The 12,587-nt window shown below is 37.2% G+C and overlaps 1 protein-coding gene and 1 long non-coding RNA gene across 2 annotated transcripts in view; one reads left to right on the top strand and one right to left on the bottom strand.

Moving 5' to 3' along the window:
- Positions 1 to 12,587, top strand: part of SPAG17 (sperm associated antigen 17) — a 115,292-nt gene that overhangs the window by 84,093 nt on the left and 18,612 nt on the right. Inside the window, exons 29-37 of the mRNA XM_075764442.1 lie at positions 320 to 464; positions 1,597 to 1,751; positions 2,173 to 2,349; positions 4,654 to 4,781; positions 4,949 to 5,079; positions 6,709 to 6,836; positions 7,230 to 7,412; positions 9,801 to 9,914; positions 12,125 to 12,170. Of these exons, the coding sequence (XP_075620557.1) occupies positions 320 to 464; positions 1,597 to 1,751; positions 2,173 to 2,349; positions 4,654 to 4,781; positions 4,949 to 5,079; positions 6,709 to 6,836; positions 7,230 to 7,412; positions 9,801 to 9,914; positions 12,125 to 12,170 (1,207 nt within the window). The remainder of the gene's footprint in view (positions 1 to 319; positions 465 to 1,596; positions 1,752 to 2,172; positions 2,350 to 4,653; positions 4,782 to 4,948; positions 5,080 to 6,708; positions 6,837 to 7,229; positions 7,413 to 9,800; positions 9,915 to 12,124; positions 12,171 to 12,587) is intronic.
- On the bottom strand, positions 5,000 to 12,153 carry LOC142603488 (uncharacterized). Its single transcript, XR_012837431.1, has 3 exons — positions 11,918 to 12,153; positions 9,338 to 9,588; positions 5,000 to 5,105 (listed from the first exon to the last, which is right to left on the bottom strand). It is a non-coding gene; the product is annotated as an uncharacterized LOC142603488 (long non-coding RNA).

Raw genomic sequence — 12,587 nt, forward strand, 5'->3', positions numbered from 1 at the left:
GGAAATGGCCTCAAGTTGTGCCAGGGGACATTTAGATTGGATATTAGGAAACATTTCTTCACCGAAAGGGTTGTCAATCATTGGAACAGCCTGCCCAGGGAAGTGGTTGAGTCACCATCCCTGGAGGTATTTAAAACATGCGTAGATGTGGTGCTTAGGGATGTGATTTAGTGGTGGGCCTGGCAGTGCTAGGTTAATAGTTGGACTTGATGATCTTAAAGGTCTTTTGCAACCAAAAAGATTCTATGATTCTGTTACCGTTGTTGCCATTACAAGTATCACAGTGTTAATATAAATAAGTATTCCTTCATTCTTTCAGGTTATGACTGTACGAGATGATGAAGTGATAATTGTTGAGAAGCTGGATGGTAGCAGAGTAGTAGATCATGCTGATGGTACTAGGATCACAACTTTTTATCAAAACAGTGAAGAACTTTTTGTACCCAAGGATAGCAAGGAAACAGGTAAAATCAAAAGGGGAGCACTGATCTCTGTTCTATCTTGTGAAGCAGATAATTGTCGAAATATATGTTAAAGGCAGCTTACACCCGTAGCCTACATAACAAATCCAATAGTGCCATCCAGGCTTAGTTTGTCTGCTTGGTCTTTTTTCATCAGTATTCAGTGCAAAAATTACATTGTAGCAAACAAGCAAATGTCCCTCTTTCCATGTATATACTTATATGAAGCATCTTTACCATGAGACCTCGGTGCCAGAGTTCTAGTATGTTCATTGCCCTTTCTCCACTTACCCAACTACTAGCAAGCAAGATGATTTGAGTCTTAACTGAAAAGGTGTATAAGGACCAGGGCATCCTCATATTCACCAGAGAAGCCATGGACTCACCAACCTTGGAGACACTGCAAATTTGATTGAAAATGGCTGTGGAAAATGCCACACCTAGAGAAGTAAAACTTAGATTTGCCTGAAATAAATGGGGGCTAATGGTCATCTGTGTTTCTTCTGCCTGTCAGTATACTCTGGATGCTTGGTTCAGTTGCTGGACAAATCCTGTCTTCTGTAATTAAGATGAAGTGTACATTTACTGTGTGGGTATCTGGACTGTTGTGTTCAAACACAGTAGGAAAAGAGAGTTTTTCACTTAACAAAAAATGTTCAGGAACATCTCCCTGTGGGATTTTAAAAATCAAAACAATGACCTTGAACTGATCTGTCTATTCAATGGGAGGGCAATGGCCGGATTAACATACCAGTTTGATTTGTTTTCCAAGATTTGTGTTTCTTCACACCTTAGAGCTTGTATTACAGACAAAAAAGAATTTCAGTGATCCAAATTGTATGTTACAAATATCCAGATCACTATGATTAGTACTGTACTTGATAGAGTGTACTCTCCTGCCAGCCACAGATGGTTACAGACATTTTTTGCTGTTGGATTTTCCTATATTGCATGTGCAGTCTAGAAATTCGAGGATTGCATATTGTTTACGTAACATAAAATTACATGATAAAGGATGCTACGAAGTTTATAAGGGTCTTTTACTGAGATGAAGATCCAGCCCTATGAGAGAAAAAGCAAAAGACCTTTCCATGGTTCATGTGCTCCTGTCTTCTTGTTCTATATTAATTCTTAGATGAACCCTCAGAAATCACCACAAAGAAGGTGAAATGTATGCAAGTAGAGAATCCTGAGTTTGCTACTGTTATAACAAATTGTGAGGATGGTACCTGTTGTACCATCTTTGGAGATGGGACATCTATTATAGCAAAGCCACAGGGAACATATCAGGTGGGAATTATTTTTAGTTTGTGACAGTGAAATTTATCTTTGTGTTCCAAGTTCCCTGCCATCAGCATCTCTCACCTTGACTATTTTAACTCCCTTCTCTATAGCCTTCAGAAATCCTGTGATTCCATCTCTTTTATACTCTGCCAATATTTAGACATTTACTCACAACTGTATAGTATATTTAAATCACAATCTTAAATTTCCTGAAGTTAAAGAAAATATTACAGAGACTAACATCAGCCTACCTCCTGCACCTCATCTTCCTTCTTTCTCTCCCTTCAGTCCCTCAAAACTGGATCATTCAGTGGTAAATGTCTGAAAGCTCTCCTCTTGACTTGCATCTGTTACTCATTTTCACAGTACCTCTAAACTGAAGATTTCACCTTTCAGGACTGAACCTCTTCCCTTTTTACTGTCATAGGTTTTACCCATCAAGACAGGCTCTCTTTTCATCGATGAAGATTGCTCAGCAGTTTATACCCATGAAGTTTACAACTTCATCAGCAACAAAGAAGAGAAACAAGCAGGGAGATACATTATGAAACACACTTCCAGCACTATTTGTGAGATGATGGATACTGAAGGAAATCTTTTCAAGGTAGAATACATGGAAGGAAACAAGTTTCTGCATTTTAAGTAATTTTATCTTATAAACATCTCTCAAGGCCAGCTTGTAGCCTTGAATACTTGAATCCGGTCTCTGAAATGTTCTTGAGTGTGCAATGGATTTCCCTTTTTTGGTATTTCTCCTTTTTTAGACACTGAAATAAATCACATGGTCTACAGTTTACCTCACCTGTAAAGCTACCTTAATTAGCATGACTTGTATTATAGCAAAAAATCAGCTCTGCAAATGAGGATTAAAAATGAGAGAGGCTATTGCCTTCTCAGAAGGTCTGTAGAAACACTGTAATCTGCCTGGTAAGGCAAATGTTGTTGTAAAAGGAATGATTCAGTCATACTGTATCACAGTATCTAAAAGATACTTTTGAGCTAGGTTAGTACTTAGTTTTGAGTTCCGGAAACATCATCTGTGACCTGCATACTGTTTTCTAATTACGGTTCTAATTAAAGATTCTAAATGTGACATCCTTAGAGTATCCTTTCTATTGTTGCAATTGTCATCATTTTCCTAGATTCCTGTGAAACAGCACTGAGGTTCCCTGGGATATATGCATTTATGATACAGTTTTTAACTTGGCTGAAGAAATAGTGCTTATATAAATCTATGCTATGTGTCAATCTTTCCCTAACAAATTTTGAACTAATTAACCAGAGAGACAGAAATTTCAAAGATACCAAGTTCCTACAAAATCAATGCAATTCAAATCAACACAGAAGTTGCTTGGTGTCAGCATGAGCACATCCTGCTTTTTCTCAGCTGATACTTAGGGAACAAAGGAAGGAGGTTGAGGAGGCTGTGTGGCATTTGAAGGTATTCTAGGCACAGTGATCACAGAGAGTATGGGTTGAAGTAAGAAAGATGAGATTAATGCAGTATGAGAGGCAGACATGAAGAACAACTGTAGGGAAAACAAGTTTCATTGGTTTTGCCATTAATGGAGTATCTTTTATTTACATCATTCCACACTATTTTACTCTTAAGACCCCATTTTCATTGAATAAGTGCTTATGTGATGGAGCAGGTGACCATGTGGATACAGTACCAGTTAACAGCTCATGGATCTAAGCTTCTTATCGTGTACAGATACAACAGGAAGCATCCAGCTTTTGAGTCCTGCCTGCTGTTACAATCATCTGTTACCCAGTTCCTCGAATCCAATTCTCACCTGGTTGGTAGGGATAGCATCCAGGTGCAGGATTGGTGACAGGATTGGTTCTTCCTCTGTCCTAGTCACACCTGAGACTACATCTAAAAGAGCATGGACTGTATGTGCCAGATTCGCTCATGGATCACCCTTTGAATCACTCTGGTTTAAACTGTATCTTCCAAAGGCAACTGACTATAAGAATTAGAGGCATTGTTATTCCTTGTTAGGTTATTATTCATTGTTAGTTACCTTGTGTGTATATGTTAATGGCATGTTAGTTAACAATCACATAGTATTTTCAAGAAGGAAAGCATTGTAGAAATTCAGTCAGTGTTATCATAAGATTATCTGACACCGTATTTTAAAGTGAATGAATGCCTGAAAAGGGCCCCTTCTATAAATATATACTTGTATATATCTATAGGTAGATAGATCTAAACATATAATCTGTATCTATATCGTCTATATCTCTTCATATATCAACATGTATATAAATATGTGTATATATAGGTGTATATATTTATTCACATTTGCCTATATATACACAGACCTGTAAGTATGTATATATTTATATATACACCTATATAGGAGTATATATTTATGTACTCTGTAATTATTAACTACAATATTAGCATATAAACATATATATAATTATGCATCTATTTGTGTGTATCTGTGTGTGTGTGTAGGTGTATATACACAGATACAGATATACCTCACAGAGGTACATCACTACCTATCTGAGTATACATTCACCTGCCTCGACCAGCAAGTGAGTATTTTTGCGTGAAGCTGCCTATTAATGCCTGCAGATATATATATTGAAGACGCAATGTAAGCATGGATGGCCCAGTTTGACAGCTAACAGTCCTTAAGCATTTATTAAATACCAGCATGTTATATTAGTATTTATGATATGTCATGTCTTTCTAGAAATGGGTTTTTTTGTTTTTTCACCACCTTTTCAGTTTTCTTCTTAATTTCTTTTTCCTGTGAATTTCAGGTTGCTCAACATGAAATACACTTTTTCTGTCACTTTCACTGGGCTAAATCATATTAAATTTCAGCAGCATATTAGTGTTTTAAAAGTATCATGTAACTCAAGTCATTTTGTATAATTTCTGTTATAGGTCATGGCTGATGGCAGCACATTTGTGAGTATTCCTAGCATTGGTTCTGATGACAAGGAGGACAGAAGTTCAGCAGCAGTACTCCCAGAAGTTAACAAACCTATCACTTATGATGAGCATGTCCCCAGGTAAACTGCATTGGATTAATAGGTTTACACTTTCTTTCTTCGCTACACTGTATTTGTACAGGGTTTGTAGATTTGCGCTTCCTTTGTTCAGTACTTGCACATTTGATGTCGTCATGCTGGAGTTCCATTTTCTTGATACAGTCTGATGTGTGTGGCTGGCTGTGTAGGTTCTTCATCATCTACGCGGATGGTTCTGGAACCGAGCTCCTGCGGAGCAGGGATGTACACAAGTATCTTGCTGAGGCCTATAGTGATCCCGCTGTTGCCGTCTTGCAGGATCCTCTACAAGAATGTCCAGGTAGGAAACTTTTCTTTTCTGACAAACTAATAACAGAAATAATTGCAAAGGTGGAGTCAAAAGTTTCAAAACTCTTATTTGGACAGGAAATTTGAGAATGTTTTTCCCCATGTAGACAGGCACCCACACTTCTGGCAGTGAAGTATGGAGAAGGAGGAGCTTGTGGGAAAACTCTAGGAAGCAGAGAATTAACTGAATGACCCTGTGAAGGGATAAGTGAACAAATAACTGGCATATCTTTATCCACTCTTAGACACACAAACAAAAGCGATTACCAAATACACAGATTCTCTGTGTATTTACCATGAAAAAACATTTAATGAATCGCAGTCTTAATTAACGATATATCTCTATTTATCAGGGAAGACAATGATACTCTGATATTGACCCTTAGTCTGGCTGTTATTAAGAAGCTGGAAAAATATGACTGAAATAGGGGATGCCAGTAGTACATGGCACCAAGCACCTTGTAGTAGCAATGCAAGAAGTGACATCCTGAAGTGGTTGGCTATCAGTGTGAAGTTAGTTGGTGATACTGTTTCTATAAAATACACCGTGGCGTATCAGGTAGATCCTAAGAAAATAAATACGTCTTCAAAAAGACAGGAACATATGATTCCCCTGTATATGGGGGGATGATAAGGGTAGTTTGCTTCAAGACATAAAGTATAAGACATTCTTCTCAAAGACTGATATCATAAGCATAGGGAACAGCTTTCCCACCTACTACTCTTTATCAGGTTTTGCACATTTTTTAATGCTGCTTCTGTTCACCATGATGACCGGTTCCCCATTGCATAAACAAAATGAAATAATTTTGCCATGGGAAAAAGAAAAGAGAAAGGGCACTGAGGGAGCCAAAAAGATAGGGAGGGTGGAAAGATCAGGAAGATGGAGGAGATACATATCCAGTGAAAATCCTAGTCAAGAAAACTTGCTCACAACCAGCAATCATTTGAAATAGTAGCATGTCTGCTTTTCCAGAGTTCATACTCTGCCTTGCTCAATACTGGCTCTATTTGCCTTGACAACAAGGCTTCACAATTTTGTATCTTTGTGACAAAGTACCTTAGTGGCGATATCACTTTTGAAGGCCATCTAAGCGGCAGATAATAGTAGATTAAGTAGATTGTTGGGTTGGGTTAGAATATTTTGAAGAACATTAATCAGAACAATAAAAAGAGATAATAAATCATCTCTAATGGAATCCATCCAGTGAACAGATTTTGAAGTATAAAATACCGTGAAGAATTATGCATGTTCTGAATATGATGTACTACTACTGAGATTAATATTCAGCAAACATGGGTCAATTGTCTGCTCTTCCTTGATTGGGATACTCCACACACTGTACAACTGAAATGCTACCCAAGACTGAAAGCAAGTAGCATAGACAGTTTCTTGTTAAACATGATCTGAGTAATCCAAAATTGTCCAACTATTCTATAATCACCTCAGTGATCTGATAGTATCTGTAGCCATGAGTACCACATTTTCACATGGAGTTTTACAACTTGATAATAAGGGTTTTTTATACTTAGGTAAGTGTATTTTTCTGGAGGTTTGAGACACTTGTCCATCATTTTTTGTATTTGAGCTAATGCTTAGCAAAATGTGTCTTTGAACCAGCTGTTCTAAGTATTACTGTCCTCCGCCCATTGGCTGAAACCTCCTCCTGGGTAATGAAGAAAGAACCAGAGAGTATTGTTCCTCCAGATCTTCAGTCAAGGACCCAGGACACATTTTCTTCTCTTGAGGTATAATTGTTTCAAAATTGTCTTTTCTTGCTTGAGCAATAGATGTTTGTCACAGGGGGAAAGGGAGCTCTAAACACTGTGACATTGTTAAGTTCAGTTTATTAAACAGGCAAAGCAAGAGGTAGGCTGTGTCAGGGGAAATGTAGTCACCTTGGGCTTCTATTACTCTCAGTAGGGTGATATAGCAATTTTAAGGGGAGTTCATCTTTCCAGATGAAGAGGTTTTAGGATAGCTAAATTGTGCCCAAGAATCTACTGACTTTATTGTCTAGATCTATGATGCTATAAGGAAAGCATGTGCTTTTCAACTGAGACACACATTGCCGATATCTGTATTTAGTCAGTAATACAAGTAGCCTCTTGCTAGGTTTGCTTATTCTTGCCTATGTTCAGAGGAAGATCACAGGTTCTTCAGTCAGAACACATAGTTGGAGGGGTCTCTGCATTGGATCCAAAGAGCAGACGTGCTTGCCAGTACCTGTGCGAAAATGTCCTAATAAACTGCAAATCCGTCAGCTATTCCAGTATGAGCCACTCAGTGATGAACTAAGAGAAAAGCTGCAGCTTTCCCTCAAGGTAATACAATCACATTTATTCATTCTTCCAGTGGGCAATAGAGAACAGACAAATTGTGTGACATGAATTTGCAGTATGTACCCGAGACAAAAAATAAAAATCTACATTTGAAGAAGAATCATCATTTCGTATGTAGACAGGTGCTGTAAGAAAAATATATTTCTGAAACACCTCAACTGTTTTCAGTCATTTCTTGTGGAACCTACTTTTCTGTGCAAATATGTGGGATCCAGTCCAGTACACATCACAGAAAGTACACTAACAAATAATTTCCTTTCTGTCAATATTGATAGCTATTAGTTTGCTTTTACTTTGCTTAGGGTTTGTTTTCCTTCACAAAGCCTTAAAAACTTAATTCTATAAAGTTGTACAAGAATTTCTAACCTGCCATAATTCTACAGTTAATTTGGTGAGCAGGTCACTGAGACACACTCTAGTCCTGGTTATGTATTTGTTTTCATAAATCAGTGCAGAACATTTCCAGGTTCATGTCTGAGTTCTGTGACTCTGTCCATGTCTAGCAAATAGCTATGTCACCTTCTGACAAAGTACACATCCTTTATCCCTCATCAGTGACTGGTTCATAACAAGGTGCAAGCTATACCTCATGTGCAAGAGTTCTGAGATGAAATCTGAAAGTTCTGCAGTTGATCCTTGTCAGCAGCTTCCTAGTTCTCAGTTTTGGTATAAAACATTGATTTATTTAATTCACATTGTGAAGATGCTCTTAGAAGAGATTTTACAGTTAAAAACTCATTATTACTTACCAATTAGAGAATAACAAAATACATGCATTCTATAATTTATTCATTTAATGTATTCTGATGATAGCATTGCAGACTGAATTTGAAAGTTAACAGCATGTGAAATTTGTGAAGGTTGTAGTATGTTGTAGCTAGTTAGATTTATTTTTTTTTTCACGTTGCATTTCAAAAAAGTCATGCTTGCAATAGAAAAACATTGACAGCTGTTCAGCCCCGGCATGTTTGGGGCATGCCAGTCTATCAGAATTAAATTTTACCCTTTTATAGTCTATAAATATATTAAAAATATTCTTTAATTTGCATACCGATCTTTCAAAGGCAATGCTTTTAAAAAAAGTTCCACATGAAAATCCCAAGGTAGGTTTCTCCATTGACCAGATCTGTTGTTGGCTTTTAAAGAAAGAAAAATGCTGTTTGTTACATTAGGAAGGAAGAAGTGCAATTATTGGCACTCAGAAGACATTTGCAATAATCACATTAATCTGCAATGGAAATATCATCATTGCTCATATATCAATATTTAATTAATGGATTTTTCCAGAAAGAGGTCTCTCAAATCTTTAGCCAAATATTCACTTTGTCAGAACTGGATCAAGATCTAAAGAAAAAGGTATTCTTCCTTTCTCCATCTCCTTTAAGATTTAAGAGGTATGAAGGAATGAAAAACAATTGGAACTAGAAACAGATTGCTTCTGCAAACCTTGTCTATTCATAAAGCTTGGTACTGCATGTGGCTTTCTAGCAGAGTGGTGTGTTAGGATAACCTCCTGCAAGGACCCTTTTTTTCATCCAATTGGTCTTCTAAAGCATAACGAAGTGTGGGAAAAGAAAAGTTTTCTTTTCTGTAGCACTTAGTGTGATTCTGGCAAAGTAAACTGTCTAAAAACAGAGATTCAGAATTTTTTCTGAACCTAATTCTTCAATTACGATGTTGTAAATTTCCTTTTCCCTAATAGGAGATCAAACAGGAGGGAGATACAGATCACAGTGTTTGTTAGAACACCTTTGATTCATTAAGCTGATCTTAATAATATAATTGATTATTATTACTAGCAGCTATTTACTCAACACATTCCTTTATTCACTCACATAGTTACTCAAACGTTTGCACGCTCACTCGTCCTTGCCTGGCTGGTGCAACAGTGAGGAGGCCAAACCTACCTGCCTACTCAGAAGCAGGGAGTCACAGTGTCACACCGGGGGCCTCTAGATAGCTGTTGGACGTGGTCCGAGTTGCACAGTTCATTGTGGACGCTCATGTGTGCTCGTGGCTTGGTAGAGATTCAGTAGACTCTTGGTGTCCTTAGTACATTAGTTCTTGCAGATTCAATAGTCTTGCTAGTCTTCAGAGTTGATTAGTCCTTGGTAAGCTTTCACTTGCTGCCTTCTCAGCATGTAGTCCTCTCTTTGACCTGTTGGGTTTCTTAAAAACTATTTATCCATGCAAACTTTTAGATATCTATATAAACCATCCACACAAATTCACAAAGGGGCCTTTATGACATTGAAAAGAACCACGTCCGTTACTTCTACAAACTCTTTTTCTCAATATATGTGCCCCTTAAGTCTGCCTCGGCAAAGAAAACATCTGCATCTTTCTTGTTCTTTTTCATTATTCCACCAGGAATATATAGACAACATTTTAAAGCAGGAAAATGAGCTGGAAGAGATGAATGTAAAAGAACCAAGAACAGAAGAGGAAAAGGAGAATGCTGCAAGTCTCCTTGAACTGGTTACAGTGAGAAAAATACAATTTTTACTACTTTTCCCAACAAACCCATTGTATTGCATTGGAAGTGTCAGCCTTAAAATGCATCATTATCCATTAATAAAATAGCAAATATTAGGATAGCACAATGCCAGCTATGCTGAATTTAATGGTAAAGCAGAGCCACATTCAGCATTCAGCTGGGCTACTGAATGGCACTACTGCAATTTTGGGGAAGAAATGCTGAAAACAGCTTAAGAGTTTGGCTCTTCAAAATGATACATTCCCAAACATGCAGACCAAAAATACTGAGCTGTGTATATCCCCCAGCATTAGGATGAGAATGTTTCCAGTCTGTTGTCATTGCACCTGGGAGACTTCTATTTCAACCACAGCCACCTGCATACTGAGAATTTAAACCCTGCTCCTGGGATAATCCCAAAACAGTCTGGAGGAATATTGTTATTACTGCTGACCAGCATTTATATTTTTTGGAAAATGTGCTCTGCTAATTTGCACAGCTAATTAGGTCATGAAAAGAAAAGGGAGTGGAATAGGTAACGGAAAGGTGAGTAAATAGAGGAAGAGGGACTTGGGGTAGCAGTCAGGAAACAGTGAGGTTAGTGGGAGATGAGTGGTAAAAAAAAATGAGAAAAATTCAAGCAGGAGAAGTGGGTGGAATGGTTTAGGATGAATGAGAGAAACACTGCTTACATCTTAGGTAAAGAGTGATCAGGTTTTGTGTATTTCAGTTCTTTAAATAATTTGTTTCCTACAGCTTCCTTTAAATTTGGTACCTTGCATGATGTGAATTCACACACTAGATTTTTAGTAGCTTAGTACAAAACACTGTTTTCTTTTTTAGTCTCATTTAGGAAATAATTTTATTTCTATTTAATCAAATCACACATGTATAGTTAATTCAAACATACTGAATTAAAAAATCTGGCATTTGAAAAGGAAGATCTAGCTATGTTAGTTTAAATATTTACTTCCAGATGATCTACCAAGCTTTCAAAAGTGAGTGTATTTTAGCAAACAAACATCATCGTAGCCTTAGAGTCTACGTTTTAAATCTTGTCTCAACATGCAAAAACATTAAGAATGAGATCTTTCCAGTTTTAAATGCTGTTAATTTCCTTTTCCTAGTGTTCTCGATAGATCTACAACTTTACCTTTTTTTTTCTCCATACAAGCTTTAAAAAACCACCATGTAATTCTAGAATTTGTCTCTGAACTTTTTAGCCAGGTTAGCATTTTCATTTGCTGAAACTAAAGCATATTTTTTTATATTACAAGCTTTTGTATATATTTTTTGCTCTGTACTTTCAAGTGACCTATAAGTCTTAAAAAGAGTAAAGAAGTATCAAGCAAAAAACCAGGAAGAAGCTCACAACTTTTTTGGAAAGAGGAACGTAGAGAAATGATCTATCAGTAACTCCATCTGCCTGTATCCTCCAGGCAGACATTTGTTTGCTTTAATGAGGTCCAGGTGGTGAATCTCAAGTGCTGCTCAGTTTCAATGGACTTTTCTGGTGACTATTGTTGGTTGTCTCAGCTACCGTGAGCACCTTTCCAGGTACAGATTTCACATGGGACAGCTATTTTCTGAGCAGTACAATCTCACTGTGGACCTGCTGTGACCCAGGAATCGGTGTCACAAGTCTCCACTGTTCTCCAGCTCTGTTACAACCTAGATCTGTTACTGCCTGATCACAGGAACTCTGGTTTCCAGTTAACAGCTTCAGGGACAGTATAAGAATAAAGCAAGCAGCTTAGTTTAGAGTCTCTTATCCCTCAAACACTTTACTGTAAACCAACCACAAGAGAGCTCCTCAGTAACAAAGCCTACAAATTCCTGAACACATTTCCCCTTTGACTTCTCGTTGTGACCATGAGTTTTAGATCTGGTTCAAAACTTTTGCAGAAGGATTTGAGTTTGAATATGAACTGGCTTAGCTGATTTAATAAACAGCAACCATATAAAATACAAAGCCATCTGTGAAGTAGGTCACCGAGAAGGAAACAAATACCTGTTTAGACCAGGGAAATTCAAATTCATACTTCATTCCCTTTTTCACCAGCTCATGTTTTCTAACACACTGAAATGCCTCCATTCTTGTAGTCACGTTCTGAGGTAACAAGATAAAACTTGTTTAGGATAGAAATCCTTTGAACAGGATGCTGTTGTTGTGAGGTTTGTTTCTCATATGGTCACAGTTTTTCATTCTTCATTACAGTCCTTCCCTACCTGGGAGAAGTCATCTGAAGATCTCAGTGCTAGAGGTAATAAAAAATGAATATCTATTTTTTAAAATTGTAAAATACCATAGTAAATTATAGAGTACTGTAGTATTATTTTTAAAGAAGGAATGTAAAGGTGAGTTCATCTATATACTATATACAGGCTTTTGTCTCTTCTATTCCGAGTATGATTTTCACAGGTAATTAGAACTTGTTGGCATCAACGATTGAGTATCTCTAAAAAACACTTCCTGTGTTTAGGCGTGTGCATTTGTCATTTTGAACCACATTTCTACACATATGGAGATTTTTGATGTATAAAAGCTATGACACCACTCAGTTTTAGACAAGTATCAACATTTCAGACAAGTTTTCAAAGCAACTGGATAAGTCTTGGTTGTTTATTACATTTGAAAATCTGATCTGATCTCAAATGATTGTGTGTTACATCAACCTTGC

Source organism: Balearica regulorum, chromosome 1 (genome assembly GCF_011004875.1).
Source record: "Balearica regulorum gibbericeps isolate bBalReg1 chromosome 1, bBalReg1.pri, whole genome shotgun sequence".
Classification (NCBI taxonomy): domain Eukaryota; kingdom Metazoa; phylum Chordata; class Aves; order Gruiformes; family Gruidae; genus Balearica; species Balearica regulorum.